Raw genomic sequence first — 21,891 nt, 5'->3', positions numbered from 1 at the left:
CATCAAAATGAAATTGTATTCACATCAATTGCTACACAACAGTAAATTCTACACGTTGATGATGAAAAGTACCTTAATTTCTGAAAGCTCCAATTCACTACACAACAGAAATATAAAAACGTGGAAAACAGGAGCACGAATAGGCAATTCAGCCCATTAAATGTGATCTGCCATTCAACACGATGCTGTTACAATCATGTAATGGGATCTCCAGCAGCAGGTGGCGACGGTGGTGGTCGGGCACTGAGCAAGGGAGCTGAGCAGTTCGCCAGGACCTCCACCAGCAGGTGGTGACAGTGAGGGAGAGCAGCTGGAGCAGCGGTTTGGACTTTCGCTGGAAAAAATATGGTTTTTCATGGAAAGAGGGACGATGGGAAAGGGAGCAGATAAACAAAGGAATCCACATCCCAGTTTAACCCATAGACTCTGTTCCATCTGCACACTGGAAATTGTTCTTTGTCATTCCTTAATTTCCCTTCCTGTTTGATGCCAATGAAATAAATAATCCATGCATCATGATATTTGTACCTTCTGTAGGTATTGAAATCTCATGTCACAATAAGCATGAAATGATAAAGACCACTCAGCCCATCAAACTACCTGGGTGCCATCCTTGCTCTTCCACATTTACTTTCTTTTGCACCTTGGCATTGAAGGCCTATAAACTCCAGAATGTGGTGGTTACTGCTGTAAAGGTTATGTATATTGGTAGGAAGAATAGAGGCATATGTTATTTTCTAAACAGGGAAAGGCATCAGAAATCTGAAGCACAAAGGGTTTTAAAAGTTGTAGTTCCTCTTCAAGTGAACATGCAGGTTTAGTTGGTAGTTAGGAACATAAGTGCAATGTTAGCATTCAGTTCAATAGGGTCAGAATACAGGAGCAGAGCTGTACTGCTGAAGCTGTTTAACACTTTGGTCAGACCAATATCGTGAGCAATGTTGGGCCCCATACAGAGGAAGTGGTACAGGCAGGTACAATTACAACATTTAAAAGACATATGGTACATGAATACAGAAGATTTAAAGGGATATGTGCCAAACATGGCAAGCAGGATTAGTTCAGTTTGAGAATACTGGTCGGCACGGATGAGTTGTGCCGAAGGATCTGTTTCTGTAATGTATGATGCTATATACAAGGAAGGATGTGCCAACTGTGGAGGATGTCCAGGGGAAGTTTACAAGCATGATCCCAAGAATGAAGGGCTTGTCATTTGAAGAATGGTTGAAGACTTTGGGTCTGTACTCAATAGAGTTTAGAAGGATGAGGGTGCATATCCTTGAAGTTTACAGAATACTGAAATGCCTGGATAGAGTGGATGTGGAGAAGATGTTTCCATGTGGAGCAGAGACCAGGACCCAAAGGCATAGCCTCAGATTAAAGGACTGAGATGAGGAGGAATTTCTTCAGCCAGAGGGTGGTGAATCTGTGAAATGCATCACAGCAGAAGGCTGTGGAGGCCAAGTCATTGAGTGTATTTAAGACAGAGATAGATAGGTTATTGATTAGTAAGGAAATCAATGGGTACAGGAAGAAGATAGAAGGGGTTTGAGAAACATTATCACTCATGATTGAATGGTGAAGCAGACTCAATGAGCCAAGTAAATGAATTCTGCTCCTATATCCTCTGGTCTTATGGTTTAAATGGTGGTGGGTTTGGCCTCCAGCATTGATCCTATGCTGCATTGGAAGGCTTCCACATCAGGCACATTCCACGTTTCACATGATGGTTTAATCGGAAGTTGGGTGCAGAAACACAAAGCAGGTTAAAAAGCAGCTACATGACAATCCAATTGTTTTTATCCAATATCACCAGCATTCACCTTGTTCCATGCTCAGCATTAACATAAATCTATTTTTGTAATCATCAATTCCACTTCGGTTGAGATATTCCTACAGTACTTTTTTATACTTAGTGTGTCAGACATGTTAATTTTATTCTCATTACTCGATTTTCAGTGCAATATTCCTATAGTCAGACAAACACTTAAAAATTCCCTTGGACATAAGAAAACATAAAGCAAGGAAAATGTCAATCAGCTGTTTTGAAGCATTTCTTTCACAGGTCATAGTCAATCTACCCTATGATCATTTCTCATCGTCAGCCAGATTTGGGTTAGTTTGTCCCCTACTGCATTTGTCTCCTCAGAGCAGCAGCTCTGTCACTCTGGAAGACATTCCTCCAGATTTGTTCAAGCATCTTTTACAATGGATCATCAACTTAGTGTAATGGTTAAGTCAATGCTATGGTATCATCTCTTGGTAAGAAGATTTATCATTTCTCCAGAGTACTGCCCATATGAAGGTATACAGTTACCTGCAGATTATGTTGTTTTGTTACTTTCTGGGATTGGAATTTGGAACATGAATCAATCAACTGAAGGCATCAGAAGTCAGAGGTACGAGGAGATGATGAAGCATACATGACATTGTGGAGTAAAGTGGGTTAACTATACCTTCATTTTGAAAGAAACTACCTAGCCAGTGTGTAAAGAGTTATCTCACAATGTCAGATTACATGGAACTATGTGTAGAGTTCCAGGAATGTTCTCTTCTACCATCTCTTGGGAATAATTATGGTCAACAAAGCCTGCTATTGTGATGATGGATCAGAACCCTTCGGTACATATAGTCATTCTATACCTTTAATCCCGAAATGTGTTCTTTTAAAAAAAAAGATTAATGCAGAAAAGAAACATTGTGGATATAAATTCAGTGATTGCATGTGAAGCCCATGGGAAGGGGCAGCTCTAAGTTTCAGGCCAGGAAAACTTAACAAGAAGAGATAGCAATGGGGCTAAAAACACCTCCTGCCCAGGAATAAATAAAGAAACAAGGTTAAAAATTGACTGCAGCACAAGTCAGTGTGTACGTGTGTTGTTGGCCTGATGTCCTGCCGTGGGAACAAGGGTACTGTGAGGACTACAACTTTGAGGACAGCTGCTATAAGTACCCCTGCATTGCAGGTAGACCAAAGGGAATAATTTCTGTCTCACGTTAAATGCTAGAATTCAATCACTATCAAAAGGAATCAGAGCACCAGAAGCCAATGCTTGGTGGTACGATTCAATACAGGCCACAACATTACTTTATTTGTTCTTGTAAACCATTGGAAGACTCATTGTATAAGGAGTCATACAGTTATATAACATGGAAACAGAACTTCAGTCCAGCTATTCCATGTCCACTATGTTGCCAAACTAAACGAGTCCTGCTTGCCTGCATGTGACCCATATCCATCCAAATCTTTCCTCTTAATTTACCTATCTAAATGTCTTTTAAATATTGTAACCGTACCTGCATCCAGTACTTCCTCTGCCAGTTCATTCCACATACGAACTAATTCATTTTTTAAAATCTTTTTAACTCGCCTCCTATTTCCACACTGTTTTGCATATGCGTTGTGTTACTATTTTTATTTAGTCATTAATAAACTCATTCTTTTTGTTAACTCAACAATGCCTAGTTAAATTGGCTTGTTTTGAAATACCAGCTCATTTGAGTCTGGAAGAAAGGTATTTATGGGGGATCTTTTTCAAATTGACCTTGTTGTGATCAAACAAGTGGTTGAAAAACCAAGGGGGGGCAATTCATCTCTCCTCACCCAGATAACAAAGTGTGGAGCTGGATGAACACAGCAGGCCAAGCAGCATCTTTGCTGCTTGGCCTGCTGTGTTCATCCAGCTCCACACTTCGTTATCTCGGATTCTCTAGCATCTGCAGTTCCCATTATCTCTCATCGCTTCTCACCGAACAGCTTAAAGATTTATGCTGCCCCATCTAGAACTACATCAAACTGTTAACATTCACTCAACTATATGCAGATCTGATTTAACTACAGCCGCAGAGGGCAACCAAACATTTTTCAACCAACAAGAGGTTTGAGGATAATAAAATGTGAGGCTGGATGAACACAGCAGGCCAAGAGGTTTGGGGATATGGGGCAAAAGAAGGAGGAGAAGGAGGAACATTTCAGGCTTGGGTCAAGAGGAGTCCATTCTATATGCAAAACCCTAAGCTGCAGAATATACTCTCTGAGCCTGCCTGCATCTCCTATTCACCTAAATACACTCCTTAACACTTATCTTTGACCACATGTTTGATCAGCTATCTTTACAACTCTTTGTGTGGCTGGATGTCAGTTTTGTTTGACAATGCTCCTGCGAAGCATCTTGGGAAATTTAACATGTTAATGGTGCTATATATTTGCATATCTTTGTTTTGGGCGGGTCTATGCATGGTTGTAACAATATAGTGAGCATTAAAATGTTGAATTGGAGAGCATAAGTCTGTTTTTTTTTCCCCTAAACGTAACACCTCCTGGTGAGACCAATGTGAAAATGCAAGATATTGCATAGGTGCATCTGCTGTGAAGTTGATACACCTCCAAATGAAGATGGGATTGAAGAGGTAATGTAAATTGAACAGAAATCATTGATAGTCTTCTAACAATATGACAGCAAACTCCAAATGTATCTTGGAAAGGGATTTAATGATACCATAAATGAGAAATATCTGATTACTGAAATTAGGTCCTGCCTCATAATAACATGTCCAGTCCCGTTAGTACAGAATTACAAGTTAGTCTACAATTGAAAATGTTTAATTATGTCACTTAAGCGACTTTGCCTCTCTGTGATTAATTGAAAATTATAGTGAATAGATGCCTAAATGCCTTTGTGATATAACAGCAAATTAACATGTCAGAAATGGTTGCAATGAAATCAGCATCAGCTGATTTCGTTTCTCTGCTAATCTTCTGCCTCATTCTTAAATGTACAGACTGACTCTGCACTAGGGTGGGCTCACTGGGCTTTTGTCACACCACTCTGATATGTCAGCCAGCTGGTCATCTCTGAGCTTCAATCGTGTGTGTTGGCAATGATCTACTGGAATCTGATCTACCCCCCAGCAGATACATATATACAAACAGACAGACACAGCAACAACTGCTTACATTGAATTAACATCTTTAGAGCAGTAAAAAATCCAAAGTGTTTCACAAGTGGCTGATTAAACAAAATTTGAGACCAAGCCACATAAAGTATGAGATCAGATGACCAACTGTTTGGTTAAAATTTGGAACACTTGAAATATACAGAGGGTTGTAGAGTTGGAGGAGATTGCAGAGAGAGGGAGGGGCGACACCATGGAGAGATTTGAAAGCAGGAACAAAAATGTTAAAATTAAGGAGTGGCTTGATCAAAAGTTCATATAAGTCAGCAAGCAGGTGTGATGAGCCATTGGGACTCTGGGACTATGGACACAGGTAGCAAAGTTTGGACGACCACTGTCATGTGGAGGATGGAAGATAGGGAACCAGCCAGAAGCATGTTTGAGTAGCCAAGTCTGCAGGTAATAAAGGCATCAATTATGGTTTCAGCAGCAGAATAACTGAGATTGGGGTGATTCTCGCCAGTCATTAAGGTGGAAATAGGCAGTCATAAACATGGCAATAATGTATAGTCAGAAGCCCATCCCACTGTTGTGAACAATCTAGCTTGGCGTCAGACTGTTGAGATAGGGCTAGTACCTAGGGAATGGAGTTGTTGTGAGAACCTACGACAATATATTTGATCTTCCCAATACTTGTTGCAGTAATTATGACTCTTCAAATATCTGATGTCAAACAGTCTGACAGTTTAGGGACAGTGGAAGGGTCAAGAGCTATGTCCCACTCATGTTTTGTTTTTCTCTGCGGCAGAGACTCCTGAAACTATGCTTTAATCCTGGGAATGACATCAGCATGCCAGTTGGTGCACACAGATTCTCACTGTGACTGCTCGGCTGCACAACTTACAGCAAATGTTGGTCAAGAGATATGGTGGCCAAGCTGAGTATCAACAGGGTATATGTGAAAGCAATATGCCATTTTCAGAGGATGTTGCAGTGGTTGGGTGGGGACAATGTTCCCTCAAAGCTGTGCAGCTGCACAGGCATGCTGTCATTCCGATGTCCGAAGCACAGCCATTGGCATTGGCATTGGCATTGACTTCCAATAGTGGATGTTGCTGCTGCACATCCTGCACAGCCAGTAAAACAAATTTTGAGGGAACACTGGCCACTCCCACAGTATGGGAGAGCTGGAAGGGTCATTGCAGCATAGTTAGGAATAGGAAAATTGACACATATTTTCTGTTCCTATTCTAGAGATCAAAAGCAAGCTTTAACATTGTGACTAAGATAAGTGAAGTCATCTTTGACTGGACTTAGAAACTAGTATCTTCTTATTCTACATGGATCATTTCTACACCTTCAGCATGATCACCAACGCAGTAAACACACCAATGCAAACTGGTGGGTGAATATTTGAGTGTTGGCTGTTGTTGTTTGGACCTTATAACTCCAAAATACCATCTGTGCTACACAATATATATGCACACAGCCACGCACTTGTGATATTGGCATTAACATGCATGCAGTGACTACCATAGGTTGCAAACAAAGAAGCAAATTATGACACTAAACCACAATGTGCTAGATTAACCCCAGCAATGTCAAACTGGGGCTCAAATTCAATGTCTAATCTCAACTTCGCCAAACATAATAGGAGTGATCATTCCATTGACACTATTTCAGAAAAGCATCAACGATTTTGAAGCTAGTGCTGGTTTCAGCAATGGCCTGCTCAAAAATGGCCAGCACCATTTCCTCCATGGTGACCAGGAATGAGCCAGCGCAGCTGTCCCCCTCCAGTTAACTCCTATTGGCTCCAATTTAGTGCCACCTTGTCCTGCAAACAAGATGGAAATATGCCAGTCAGTATCTTGCTATCTATTTGGCTCATGTAATTCTCACGGTCAAATAGTTGGCAATGTATTCAAGCCCTGAGGCTTGCAGCAACATTCAATGTGTGAATGTGAGGTGGGGTGAATTGAGCCGTTTCTCTGAGATTAGTAGTGATATTAGTAGGATGTAGCATTTGAAGATGCAATAACTGATCTAGATCATTTATCATTTAACTTCTTGCAGCGAGCATCCAGCTTCTGGGGCCTTGACACTTGTCACTGACTTTCATAGCTGTCTGCTGCTATCTGACTACTTTTCTGAAGGACCACCTGCAAAAAACCCATCCAATGCAAATACAATTTAGCCCCAATTTTGCTTGAAGTCCAGCACAGTCTTTAATTCTGACAGTTCACAAATTATTTAAACATCATACTTTAGCCTATTTTTCTCATCATTTTATATACTGGAGTACAACAGTAATCATTTCGGAACATCCTATTCATTTGATTGAATGTAAGAGAGGATTTTAAAGCCTGGAGATTCTACAGAGTTTCCTTTACAGCAGCAGAAGTGGGGATTGGAAATTTTGGCTATTATATGATTAACAGTGGATCTTATCCCAAATTATAATGACAGGATCAAGTTAGGTCACTGATGCTGGCGAAGGTACGTTAGCAATGCTACCCAGAGTACCACTGCAGTATCTATCCCAATCAATACTTGTAAGGTAGACTTGTGTAAAAGTCATGATAGCTGAGCACTGCCTAGATAAAGATAAAATCAAAATAGCTTAAACCTCTGACAAGGAAATCATAGAAGCATAGAGTTTTACAGAAGAAGGCCATTTAGCCCACTGTGTCCATATCAGTTCCTGAAAGACCTACCTAAGCAGTCCCATTCTCCAGCCCAATATTTGTCGTCCTCTAATTTCATCACTTTGAAATATTTATCCATCTCTCATTTGAAATCTCCTCTGAATCTGCCTCTGTCACTCTCCTAGGTAGCACATTCCAAATTGTAGCAACTCTCTGTGTAAACAAGTTTCCTGTCATTCCATCCCAGTTGTCTCGCTGACAATCTTGAAATTGTGATCTCGAGTTACTGACATACCAACTCATGGAAATAGAATATCTTTCCTTACCCTGTCAAAACTGTTCACAATTTTGAACACCTCGATGAGGTTTCCCCTCAATCTTCTCTGGTACAAAGAGAATAAGCCCAATTTCTCTAATCTTTCCTTGTATCTAAAGTGTCTCATCCCTGGAAAATAGTGCAGGCACTATTACAATCGTCATAGACAAATTCAATATGCAGGTGGACAGGGAAAATCACGTTAGTAGCAGGTCCCAGAAAAAGGATTTTATAGAATGCCTACATGATGGTCTTTTGGAAAAGTCTGTCGTAGATCCCACAAGGGAACAGGCATTTCGGGGTTTGGTGATGTGTAATGAAGTGGATTTGATCAGGGAGCTTAAAATGAAGGAACCCCAACGGGGCTCTGACCAGAATGTGATGGATTTCACCCTGCCATTAGAGAGGGAGAAGTTTAAAACAGATGTAACCATATTACGCTTGAGTCAAGGTGAGTACAAAGGCAGGAGGGAGGAGCTGGCAACAGTTGATTCGAGGGGGAGCTGTGACAATCCTACGGTTTTAAGAGATGTATTTTGTCCTAGTTTGTTTTGAGAGGTATTCAGAAATAGTTGTCTCTTCCAGGCCAATAAACAGCTTGTGAGGCCTTTTTAAAAGTTGGAACAACAGAAGCAGCATAAATGGATACAGTCAGGCTCCCGCAGACCCAGGATTTTAGTTTGGCTTTCAGTAGTTGTTGGGGTTTTTGAAGCTGGTTATGGAAGCTGCCACACCTCCGTCTGTATCAGAGTTTCTCCTGGTGTTCGTTTCTCCTCGACTAGAGATACTTCACATGCAAGACAATCTATTTTATTGAATTTGTCTTTGCCAAGTTTGTTTACGGGATGTTACTATTTGTAACAGTCAGTACTTACTCGTTAAATAATCTATAATTCTGTTAAGTTTTCCAGACGAGTTAAAGTTTTGCTAATTCTTCTTTCTTTTGTTTGTATTTTAACTGTAGGGTAGGGATAAAATCTGTTTTCCTAAAAGCCAGGTAGTGTAACCAATTGAATTACATCTGGAACACAGCCTTTACACTTGCCTTTAAATAAGATAAAAGTTAGAGCTTAGGCAATCATGAATCCCTACAGTGCGGAAACAAGCCAATTGACCCAACAAGTCCAAACCACCCCTCCAAACAGCATCCCAACCGTTAACTCTGCATTTCCTGTGGCTAATCCACCTAACTCACACGGCCCTAGACATTACGGGCAATTAGCATGGCCAAACTACCTAACCTGGACAGTTTTGGATGTGGAAGGAAATCGGAGCACTCAGAGGAAACCCATGCAGACACAGGGAGAATATGCATACTCCTCACAGACAGTTGCCCAAGGGTGGCATTGAACCCTAGTTCCCAGTGCTGTGAGGCAGCAGTGCTACCCACTGAGCCACCAGGATTTAGTCTGATCCATAACAGGACTTTAAAGGGCAATTCAGAAGGGGCATCAGAAATTCATCTGAAGGGAGAAGAAACATACTAAGGGCAGGATGAGGTAACCATGGCCGATAAGGGAAGTCAGAGACAGCATAAAGGCAAAAGAAAAAGCATAGAATGTGATGAAGATTAGTGGGAAATCAGAGTACTGGGAAGTCATTATAAACCAGCAGAGAATAACTAAAAAGCAAGAAAGAGGAAGGAGGTGAAAATATAAGGGTAAGCTAGCTAGAAAAGAAGATTACAAGATCTTGTCTAGATATATAAAAGGTAAGAGAGAGGCAAGAGGGAACATTGGGCCACTGGAAAATTAGGCTGATGAAATAGTAAAGGGGGAACAAAGAAATGGTAGAGGAACTGAATAGATACTTTGCATCAGTTTTCATGGTGAAAGACAGAATGTCATGGGAGTCAGGCCAAAGAAGAGCGAAGTGGCCATCAGAGAGGAGAAGGTGCTGGGAAAGCTGAGAGTTCTGATACTGAATAAATCAGAGCCAGATGGACAGCACCCCAGAGTTCTGAAGGAAATGGCAGAGAGGATTGTGGAGGTATTGGTGATGACCTTCCAGGAATCACTGGAGTCAGGAACAGTCCCAGAGGACTGGAAAATGACTAATTTAACACCACTGTTGAAGAAGGGAGGGAGGCAAAGGGAGGAAATTATAGGCCAGTTAGTATGGCCATTGGTCGTTGGTAAGATTTTACAGTCCTTTATAAAAGAGTACATTGGGGAGTACTTGAAAGTATGTGGTAAAATAGGACTGAGTCAATATGGTTTTATGACGGGGAAGTCACGCCTGACCAATCTGTTAGAATTCTTTGAAGACGTTTCGAGCAAATTTGATAAAGGAGAGCCAGTGGAGGTGATTTCCAGAAGGCTTTGACAAGATTCCACACAGGAGGCTGCTAAATATGATAAGAGCACATGCTGTTAGGGGGAAAGGTACTGGCATGGATAGAGGATTGACTGACTGACAGAAAGGGATTAGCAGGAATATCAAGGGTTATGAGAAGAAAGCAGGAGAATGGCATTCAGAACTATATCAGCCATGATTGAATGGTGGGCTGAATGGCCTAATTCTGCTCCTAAACTTATCATCTTTTGATCATCCCAGTAAATGATCTAATTTGTCAGCAGAAAAGGAAATAAGTTTTACCCTGTTGACAAAGTTTCAAATTTTCAATATACTTCAGAGGAATATAGAATTAAAGACAGACTTGAATTTATATTATAAGATAATAAAATGTGAGGCTGGATGAACACAGCAGGCCAAGCAGCATCTCAGGAGCACAAAAGCTTCCAAGATAATAAAATGTGAGGCTGGATGAACACAGCAAGCTTTTGTGCTCCTGAGATGCTGCTTGGCCTGCTGTGTTCATCCAGCCTCACATTTTATTATCTTGGAATTCTCCAGCATCTGCAGTTCCCATTATCCTTGAATTTATATTGTTTCTTTTTCAAGACCCACAAACATCTTAAAACATTTTATCGCCAATAAAGTCACTGCAGTAATATAGGAAATGTGGCAGCCAATTTGTACTCAGCAAGCTCCCATGAACAGGCAACCAGGTAATCTGAGTTTGATAAGTGATAAATATTGGTCAAGACGGGGAATAATTCCCTTCTTTGAAATAGTGTCTGGTTCTCTTTTACATCCCCCAGAGCAGACTGGTGGGGTCTCAGTTAGGTGCTACAAAGTCCTGGGCTAAAAGGTCTGAAGATTTGTGTCTGTTGATATACTTTGTTAACAAACAATTCACTCATTGTAGAGGTGAATGAATCTCTGACAACTTCTAAATGTAAGCACAATGTAGCCTGGGCTAGATGATACTTTTGAGGTTTACACCATTTTCACACTGTATAATGTCTATCTTGTTTACTAAAGTGTTGCTTAAGGTTAAACACTAACCTGGAGAAGCACATGGCTCCTTAGAAGTTACGTCCCGTGGTGTGGACAGATCTACGAGGAAGTTCTCTAAATTTCTTGTATTGGAAATTCCTTGCTCTGATGCCATAATATCTTTAAACTAGTCCTCCTGATCCACTATGATGCTCATAGTAACCACTGACAGTCAGTATCACAGACCTTTCTTAAAGGGATACCACCAGACAACCATGATAAAGCACACTGCAGATATATCTGTTGCTGATACATGGAAAATTTGAAAATAAAACCTGCAAACAATGCTGTAAGTCTGACCCGCGTCAGCTATATGAACAACATTTGAAAAGATTCACAGTATCCACATCTATTTTGGGAACAAATCCTGCCTGGAATCAATCCTAAAAATACACTGGTCAAACATTAAGGCAAATGTCATGATGAATTTTTGTCATTGTGAATGGTGAGGACAGAATCAATTAGGCATTGTCTCCATTAGAAAGTACTCAACAAATGTATTTTTACTTGGGAGAAACTGTGTGTGCAACATGTCATTGTGACCACACACTGTGATGTAATTAATGCTATGTCAGATGTTTGATGAAAAACAATAGAAGGGTTGCCAAACATGTTGAGGATTTAATCAAATAGTCCAGATTAGATCATAACAGGACAGCACAGCAGGAGCAATGGATAATTATCTTCCAACTCATATTTTAACCTTACTGCCACTTTAGCTGTTTGTAATTTTTTTAACCTTTTAATTGGAGGAATTTTGGTAAAGTAGATACACAGGTGGCTGAATTTTCAGGCCCTGATGATGCCAAGAACAAGGCAGAGAGAATCCAAAAATACCTGCACCAGTCCTCTACCCTGTGCTGACCATTTTGGCGAAGAAGGGATTTTCCACTACTTTCCAGGCAGCCTGCAAATTTCCAAAATAATGAGGCCCACCTTCGCTGCCTGGGGATGAGCAGTCATTGGCAAGCTGACTTCAAACAGACCTACAGCCCCTCCTGGCGCAAAATCATATCAGGACAAATCTTGATAAGAGACTTTGCTCACCTCATCCCTTCGACTGCTAACCTCAACTCCCCCACAATGCAGGTCTGGCTTCCTTTCATTTAAATTTACAAATATAGCAAGAAGGCTTATCTGTGTTCAAGTAGCCTCATGATTATTTATCCTTTATTACAGGCTGCTGCTCCTCTCAAATTGCAAGTTCTCTGCTTGGTTGAATCCCCCTTGTCCTCACATACCACCCCACCAACCTCCGGATACAACGCATCATCCTCCAACACTTCCGCCATCTACAATCCGACCCCACCACCAAAGACATTTTTCCCTCCTCACCCTTGTCTGCTTTCCGAGAGACCACTCTCTCCGTGACTCCCTTATCCACTCTACACTCCCCTCCAACCCCACCACACCCAGCACTTTCCCCTGCAACCCCCGCAGGAAGTGCTACACTTGTCCCCACACCTCCTCCCTCACCCCTATCCCAGGCCCCAAGAGGACTTTCCACATCAAGCAGATATTCACCTGCACATCTGCCAATGTGGTATACTGCATCCATTGTACCCGGTGTGGCTTCCTCTACATTGGGGAAACCAAGCTGAGGCTTGGGGACCGCTTTGCAGAACACCTACGCTTGGTTCGCAATAAACAACTGCACTTGCCAGTCACGAACCATTTCAATTCCCCCTCCAATTCCTTAGATGACTTGTCCATCCTGGGCCTCCTGCAGTGCCACAACGATGCCACCCAAAGGTTGCAGGAACAGCAACTCACATTTCACTTGGGAACCCTGCAGCCCAATGGTATCAATGTGGATCTCGCAAGTTTCAAAATCTCACCTCCCCCACCGCATCCCAAAACCAGCCCTGTTCGTCCTTGCCTCCCTAACCTGTTCTTCCTCTCACCTATCCCCTCCTCCCACCTCAAGCCTCACCTCCATTTCCTACTTACTAACCTCATCCTGCCTCCTTGATCTGTCCATCCTCCCCGCACTGGCCTATCCCCTGCCTACCTCCCCACCTACACTCACCTCCACTGGCTCCATCCCTGCCTCTTTAACTTGTCTATCTCCTCACCACCTATCTTCTCCTCAATCCATCTTTGATCCACCTACCCCTCTCTCCCTATTTATTTCAGAACGTCTCCCCCTCCCCCTTTTCTGATGAAGGGTCTAGGCCCGAAACGTCAGCTTTTGTGCTCCTAAGATGCTGCTTGGCCTGCTGTGTTCATCCAGCCTCACACTTTGTTATCCTGGAAAGCATTACTGCTTCACCTGAAATGGACAAGGTAATCTGTCTCCATGAGCCATGATATACTGGTCAAACTTCCAGCTTAGTGCTCAATGGGCAGGTTCAACACCGCATCCTGTTTCCCACACCCTCTGAAGCAAAATTTCAACCCAGGAGTCATCATCATCTCCAGGTGTCTACAAGGAAGACTGCTTAAAAAGTCGAAAATAGTTTTCCCTTGCCTTATAAAAGAAGGAATGCTATCACTAAATAAGAACATTTGCAACCTGTATTCATACGTCATGTCCCCTTAAAATTGCTAATATCCCTCGGTGTGTTTTAGTATGTTTCATACCTGGGTAAGGAAATTAAATTTAGCCGAGGTGTCATGTGTGGTCATCAATCCATCACAATCATCAAAGGTATTGGTATTGTGAGCAGGACAGAAACAAGACTAAAAAGCTTGAAGGTGGCTGTGGGAGTGGTGGACACAGAGTTAAGTTGTAAGCTTGTATGTAAAAGCATTAGAAAGAAATGAGAGGTTAAAGAGGAGCTGAGTGACAGGTGGGTTTTCACTGGGATCGTGATACCAGCCCTTTGAAATGGGGACAGAACATCCATACAGACCAGTTAGTGATATGGGCAAGTATTAGCTAGTACAACTTGGAACTGCATGAGTTTGATGCACCGCACCTTAGAAAGGCAATATTGGTCTTAGAAGGAGCGAAGTGTAGATTTACCAAAATATTTTCAGTGCTTTTGGAGCAAAGGTTACATAAACAAAGTTGTATCCCTTCCAATCATAGAATTCCTACTGTTTGGAGAGAGGTCATTCAACTGATCGAGTCCACACTGCTCCTTGATGAGGATCCCATCTCCCTTCCACTAAAACTCCACTTTTCCCATGGCTAACGCACCTAGCCTGCACATCCCTGGACATTATGGGACAATTAATTTGACTTAGCCAATCCACTTAACCTGCACATCCTTGGGCTGTAGGAGAAAATCAGAGGACCCAGAGGAAACCCAGATACAGGGAGAATGTGCAAACTTCACACAGACAGTCACCCAGGACTGGGATCAAACCCAGATCCCTAGTGGTATGAGATAGCAGTGCTAACCACCATGCCAAACCCAGATCCCCGGTGGTATGAGATAGCAGTGCTAACCACCGAGCCAAACCCAGATCCCCGGTGGTATGAGATAGCAGTGCTGACCACCGAGCCAAACCCAGATCCCCGGTGGTATGAGATAGCAGTGCTAACCACCGAGCCAAACCCAGATCCCCAGTGGTATGAGATAGCAGTGCTAACCACCGAGCCATCATGTTGCCCTTTGCATGCAGAAAGTTAAAGGGTGATTTAGATGAGCTTTTGTGATTTTGAAAGGAGTTGATAGGACACATCAATTTTCCAGCAGGTGAGAGATTCTTGGGCAAGTTCAATTCACCTTGAAATCAAAGCAAGGTCCATTCAGGAAAGAAGTTCACAAACATGTCTTCATGGAAATCGCAGCAGAAATGTGGAATGCTTTGAAGCATATTCAGGACTCATGGAGCAGGAAAACCTGTACAATAGCTGAAGAGAAAGCAGGAATCCGGAGACCCTCTTCCAAAAAACTTTTTGCAGCTTTGTGGCTCAAGAGTACAGAGTAAGAAGCCAGATGTGTGCTTCACTTTACCACAACAAAAAAGATTACAGAGAGCTTATACATAATTCATAACCACCACAATTCTTTATTAAGTGGAGTTGCGTGTATTTCTTTTTAATTATTTAGTTTTGTGGGACGTGGGCATCGCTGGCCGTTCAGTATTTGTTGCCTGTCCCTCCTTGTCCTTGAGAAGGCAGAGACGAGCTGCCTTCTTGAACCGCTGCAGTCCATCTGCTGTGGGTTGGCTCACCATCCCATGAGGGAGGGAATTCCATGATATTGACCCAGTAATAGTGAAGGAATGACGATATAATTCCAGGTCAGGATGGTGAGTGGCTTGGGAGGCATCTTCTGGATGATAGTGTTCCCATGTATCTGCTGTCCTTGTCCTTCTAGGTGGAAGTTGTTGTGGGAGAATCCGAGATAACAAAGTATGGAGCTGGATGAACACAGCAGGCCAAGCAGCATCTTAGGAGCACAAAAGCTGACGTTTCGGGCCTAGACCCTTCATCAGAAAAGGGGAAGGGGGAGAGGGAACTGGAATAAATAGGGAGAGAGGGGGAGGCGGGTCGAAGATGGATAGAGGATAAGATAGGTGGACAGGAGACAGACAAGTTAAAGAGGTGGGGATGGAGCCAGTAGAGGTGAGTGCAGATGAGTTTGGAAGGTGCTGCCTGAGGATCTTTGGTGAATTTCTGCAGTGCATCTTGCGGATATTATAGCTTTTGACATCCTTCAGTTGGCAAACACTTCAGTCCTAGCTTTGCAAGAGGGACAGGTAGACCCTCTATTTTCTTAAAACAGTGTTAAAATAAGAAAGAACAAGAAAACAAAGATGTAAGTACCTAGCCAGCAGAGTGCATTCCAGATTGTGGTTTGCCCTTTCATAATATACTTACAGAGAAAGAACCCAGCGCACAAGTCATTCATTTACTTGAGTCAGAAACTTCAGGCCTTGCTGCACTTTTGGATTCAGGTGACATGGTACCTGACAATTCAGTTCTTGTATAAAGAGAATCAGCCTTTCTTGAAGAAGATAATGAAGAAGTTACCTATGCATTGCACAGAGCTAAGATGATGGGCCAATAGCAACGGCAGTTATAACTGAATGAAGATAATAAAATGTGAGGCTGGATGAACACAGCAGGCCAAGCAGCATCTCAGGAGCACAAAAGCTGACGTTTCGGGCCTAGACCCTTCATCAGAGAGGGTCTAGGCCCGAAACGTCCCTCTCCCATAACCGAATGAAATTCCTTCCAGAACAAAATACTGGGAAGCAATAAGGTAGCCTTGTTTCAGTTCAATCATTAATGAAAGCTGGTGAGTATTTAAAAGTGACTACGGCTCATAAAGTTACGACAGAATCAAGAATATGAAGTGTGAAAGAGATATTTAGTCAAGCATAGTAAAGGTGTCAGTTTTGAAATAAATTCAAGACCATTGAAGCATCAGGCAGGATGAAAGGGACCACACCTACACTGGCATAAGCTAATTGTGAGCAACAAATTCTTGCAGTCATACACAGAGAACATCAATGTGAGTTTGACATGTTTAGAGAAAAGTTTCAATCCTCAGCATAGGCCATGAGAAGAAATATGAGAACATCAGATAGTTAATAAGAAGTTATCCAGAGAGAAAGACATCCTTAAGTCCAAAGTGGATCATGTTAATATGTCATGCGTAGAAATTGTTGATCTGAGGTGGCAGATGGAAGTGGCAAGAAATACAAGAGTTTTTAAGGCAAAGCCTACAAGAACAGATTGTTACACTCATGGATGCACAGAATGCCTTCATAATATTTTAAGTTGAACACAGCAACAAACTTGAACAGCTCAGAACACAACAAAATCAACACAGTCTAACTACTTTAGTGAGAGTATTGAACTGAAAGTTGAGAAGTTAGCGGTCAAACAATGCAAATGAGGCTTGCAGGTTGAAGACAAGAAGCTTGTAATAGATTTTCAGGAATCTCACACTCAGACAACTTGTGTTCTCACACAATTGGCAAAATAGGTCATTATTCTGATGGAAGAAAATGCCTCTTTATTAAAGGAAAGTTTAAAATTGCTCCCACAGGGGAATCTAAAGTTAGGGTGCACTGTTTCAAAATAAGAGTCTCCCCTTTAAGATGGAGATGAGGAAGAATTCCTTCTCTTGTAAGGTCGTTGGCCTCTAGGATTTTCTTCCACTGAGAGCCGTGAGACTGTATCATTGAACATACTCAAGGCTTAGTCGTAGAGATTTTAGATAAACTCGGGAGTCAAGTGTTATGAGGTCAGCAGTAAAGGCCATACTTAGGCCATCCATGACCTTATAAGTGGAGGAGCTCCTGTGCCAATTTTTCATGCTCTTATGGATTGATATCCTCTTTCTGTTCTGTACAATTCTATGAAATAAGTCATCTAAATCTGACAGGTCACACACCATGCATTATGGATATTACAATATTGATAATTCAATACAAAGAGATACAAGTTCTAGAACTTCACCAGAACTAACATAAAACTATCAAAGAAACAGTCTCATTAAACATGAGTTATTTTCCTAAACAACTGTGAAAATGGCAAATGGCAATACCTACCCTAGACAAAGCTTGGGCAAGATTCCAGATAGATACTGATATCCATGCAACTGTACCCCAGCAATAGTCAAAACATCAACAAATATATGTACCTATTCAGTTTGTAGTTCTGCACCTATGGTATCACAGCTAACGGACAGGGGAGGTGCTTCAACAAATAATTGCCGCTATGATGTTTAATCAAGTTTGTCTGTAGTTCAATAGAGGTACTGCAAAATATCCCCACATTATAGACGTTTCATGTATTTTCTAAGATAGCACCTTTCAATACCAGAGTTTCTACAGCTGGGAGCAATGGTAGCAGGTGCATGGGAATATCACTATTCACAAGTTTCACTCCAATTGCATATCATCCTTGACTGGGAAACTGTTGTGTCAAAATCCTGGACCTCACTTCCTAACAGCACTATGACAGTATCTACAAATTACAATGAAGGTGTAGAAGGTGAGAAGGCAATTCATCACCACTCGAGAGAGGGCAGTTAGGGATGACCAATAAATGCTCGTCTTGTCCACATTCCATAACTGAACAAAAAAGGGAACAGATGGCTCTCTTACAACCAAAGTTGTATAGTGTTCCAAGAACATACAACTTGCTATTAATTAATGTTGCAATTTGCATTAACATTGCATTTTTTAACATTGTAAATTTCTCAAGAAGATTTTATAACCCTGTGTAATGAAAATCATGTAAATAAATTCTTGAGAGCTCAAAAGTTTCTTCCACCTACAACCATCTAAAATTTAGAGTCATATGTAATAACAGGGCTGACACTAAAACAGCATTCCTTTGTATAACTGGCAAATCTCAAAATGCCTGAAGAATTTCTAGGGCACAATTACTGCAGTGGAGTTCAGGTTTAGCAGCTGTATCAATGGTTGGCAGGTGAAACTTTTTTCTTCTTATTAATAAAAGCTGAAAGCCCCAAAAGGTCAAGCAACCATCCTGGTATCAACATTACAAGACGACAAACCCACAGATCATTTCTGAAACAGTCAACCCTAGCAAGGTGAGGCCAGGCTGGGCAGACAGGTTTATCCAGTTCTCAAATTAAAATGTTTGGACTAAAATTCTGCCACGATAGCGTATCAGTCACCTCATGTTAAATCTCATTTCCAGGGCCATGTGCAGGCTTTTATTAATCTTGTGCTGGCATAGTGAGCTTAAACCCTGAGAATGTCATGCTGTAACCCAGCTTTTATTGTAACTACTGGCACATTAGTCAATGGGAAACTCAGAGCAATGTATAATAGGCACCTGTGCATTACCTCAAAACTCAAACAAGTTGTGTGAACACAGTAGGTGATCCATGCCAGTGAAAAGTAAACAGATATTTCATCCTTGCCCATTACAAGCTTTATTTTAATTCCAACAGTTTAAAATTTTGTTGGATTTATTTTTTCTTCCATGTTGTGTTATTTTCTGATATTGGATAGCAGATCATTAGTACTTAAAAGGATGACTGACAGGAAGCAGTCTGAAAAAGTTCTCAAAAGTAGTGCAAGACACATCTCCACCGACAGCCTATATTGTAGAATTAAGAAATATCAGAGGTCTGAAATTCTACCCAATAAAGCTAACAGATTCAATAATGAGGAAATAGTTTGCACCATGTTACCACACAGACCTAGGTGTGGCTGAAATAACTAGCTCTAACATTGCAAAACAATTCCAGATGGAATCTGTGGAAGAAATGTCACTGAGGAAATTTATGTGTATGTACTAGTGCCAAATCAAGCAAGTTAGACAGTTTGGGTATTAGCAAACTGGGATCTGAACGATGCAATTACACCATTTGGATATGGGAGCACAAGTAATATCATGCCAGTTTGAGTTTACAAGTTAGAATCAAGTTGCAAAATATTAAGATACAAAGAACAAGATGCTCGGGAGCATTTGCAGCGTTATCAGGGAACATGCACTACAAAATATATACAACTCTTTACAGCAGCACTGTCTGGTTAGCCATTATAATTTTCTCCATGTTAAAACAAGTATTGGAGAAGATGCAAAGAAGAGACAAGGATGATATTAAACTCAAAGGTTGTGCTGAAGTTTCCTGACCTCACAGATAGAAGTTAGGATGCAGGACCAGTAAAAATTTGTGAAAAGTACATCCAGTCAGCCACCTTTTTTTCTGAACAGTCTTGCTGGAGGCAGGGTCAATGTAGCAAAGGCTATTGCTTATTTGCAACAGGTCGTCCATTAGGTCTATTAACAGGCCAATTAGGGGAAAAGTGAGGGCACCACCAACATCTCAAAACTGTATCCTTTCTGGCCTGCACAACACAAACTGGTGCAAGGAAGTAATTTTTTTTTGAAATGTTACAAGTATGCAAATCTCGGTCCTGAATTGCAGGAGGGTGTGTCATCTTTCAACTGAGAAAACTAAAATGAAACAGTGTTGTTCTATTGGAAAAATGCCTCTGCTTACGCAGCTTTTAATCAAACCAAGTCAACAGTTCTAGGGTCAGAGTAACATTAACTTCATGGGGTGAACATAGAACAATGTCAGCATGCCTGTTGGAGGTCAAAGTTTATGAAGTGCATCTAACTGATACAGAACGAAGGACGGACGTAATGTGTAATAATTACCTTCAAGGTTAAATGCAATAATCATTGAAGGTTAAGGAAAAGCATACTCCTTTTTAACAAAGACTTCTAAGCTATTTATCACGGTTGTTCAGCAGTAGCTCCAAGTTACCTGCTCTAAATATTATGCAATTTATATGCAAAAGTAAGAGTGTTATGTCACATCAAAGGCTGGAAGCATTGGCAAAAATAAGACACCTATTTAAAGATGATCTAAATGTGAGATAAATCCGAGGTTGATTACGTTTTGTTTGAGCTATCACATAATATCATATGCTGAAGAAACATGGAAAGTTAATTTTTTACAAAGACATTGTCAATTAATATTACTTGCCTATCTTAAGGGTCTGAATCTTTAATCGGCAGAACAGGATCTGATTTCAGATCACTTCAAACACATTCACTTACTCAGTTAAAATTGGGCCAGTAAAAAAGTCACATTGCTTGTTTCAAATGGAACTACTCCAGGATACAATGTGAAACTACCCTCATATCATCATCATGCTGTGACAGCACACGGTGCAGGTCTCCCAGTAAAAGATTCACTTATTCTTCGCTCAACACCTGGCCTGATTTCATTCTCGATTGATTTCACACAACATAATCGGATAAAATATAATATGCGTGTCTGACCTGGACCTGCTCTGTTCCTTGTGTGCTTAAACCTGAGGCTTAATTCAATTTTACTTCAAAGTCAGTTTGGGCCCTCACACATAATTTACATTCTACATTTTCAAAGCAGATTTGACTGTGTGCCAACACTAAACTTGTGGATTATTAATAGACTCTGAGAGACTGCTTCATCTCCTGAGCTGATGCCTATATGAACAAAGCGCAAACACTTTTTGGAATTAAGTTCAATTGAACAGTTGACACCTTTAAGTATACTAGCAGATAAATTGAAGTTTGGGCTTTTTAAGGTGCATGGGCCTTCACCCTAGTTAACATCTCATTTAGAACATAAATTTCCAAAAGATTAGAGTTACTGTTGCACTTCATTACAGCAATTCATGAGCCATCTCAAATTAATTTTTAAAGTCTGCCAATATCATCTACTTCAGTTCAGTGGCAATTTTTGTCTGATTTCACCTGTGTGATGCATCTTGGGAGATTTTTACTAATTAAAGGCACAATTTTGTTGTTTTTGGAATGAGATTTCTCTGGTAAAGTTTGTCTCTTTCAGTCATATCAATGATAATGCATGAGGTTAGCTTAGATCAATCAAAGAGCATTTAAAAATGCTACATGTGAATGAATATTCATGTATGAATGGATATTTACACAGATTTTTAAAAAGTTACGAAGCTGCAGTGTTCAGAGTGACAGGCAGGCAGATTCAAGGTGGTAAATTTTCACATGCACATTTGTTATCTATATACCTGAAATATTTGTCATTATAATGACAAGCTGCCATTTTCACACAGCTAACAGGGAAACAAGCCTTTTTATCCTTCAATTTATCTTAGCTATCTTGATACTAATTTTTCCAGTTGCTCCTAGGCACACTTGGTATTATGTTCAGTTATATTTGCCAGTAACTATAAAATGATAAAATAATCTTTTACTATATAAAAATGAAGTACAGTTGCTTCTCAGTTCTACAGGAACCTTGTTCTCAGATTCTGGGAAAACATTTT

General features: G+C 41.0%; 1 protein-coding gene across 1 annotated transcript in view; it reads right to left on the bottom strand.

Annotated features, from left to right (window-relative positions):
* The window catches only part of LOC125466529 (protein polyglycylase TTLL10-like), a 104,132-nt gene extending 82,464 nt beyond the window's left edge, over positions 1-21,668 (bottom strand). The window contains exons 1-2 of the mRNA XM_059655595.1: positions 21,634-21,668; positions 20,888-20,919 (exon numbers count right to left, since the gene is read on the bottom strand). Of these exons, the coding sequence (XP_059511578.1) occupies positions 20,888-20,919; positions 21,634-21,668 (67 nt within the window). The remainder of the gene's footprint in view (positions 1-20,887; positions 20,920-21,633) is intronic.
* Positions 21,669-21,891: the final 223 nt, after the last annotated feature.

This window comes from Stegostoma tigrinum, chromosome 28 (assembly GCF_030684315.1).
Source record: "Stegostoma tigrinum isolate sSteTig4 chromosome 28, sSteTig4.hap1, whole genome shotgun sequence".
Lineage (NCBI taxonomy): Eukaryota > Metazoa > Chordata > Chondrichthyes > Orectolobiformes > Stegostomatidae > Stegostoma > Stegostoma tigrinum.
This window is presented reverse-complemented; position numbering and strand designations above follow the sequence as displayed.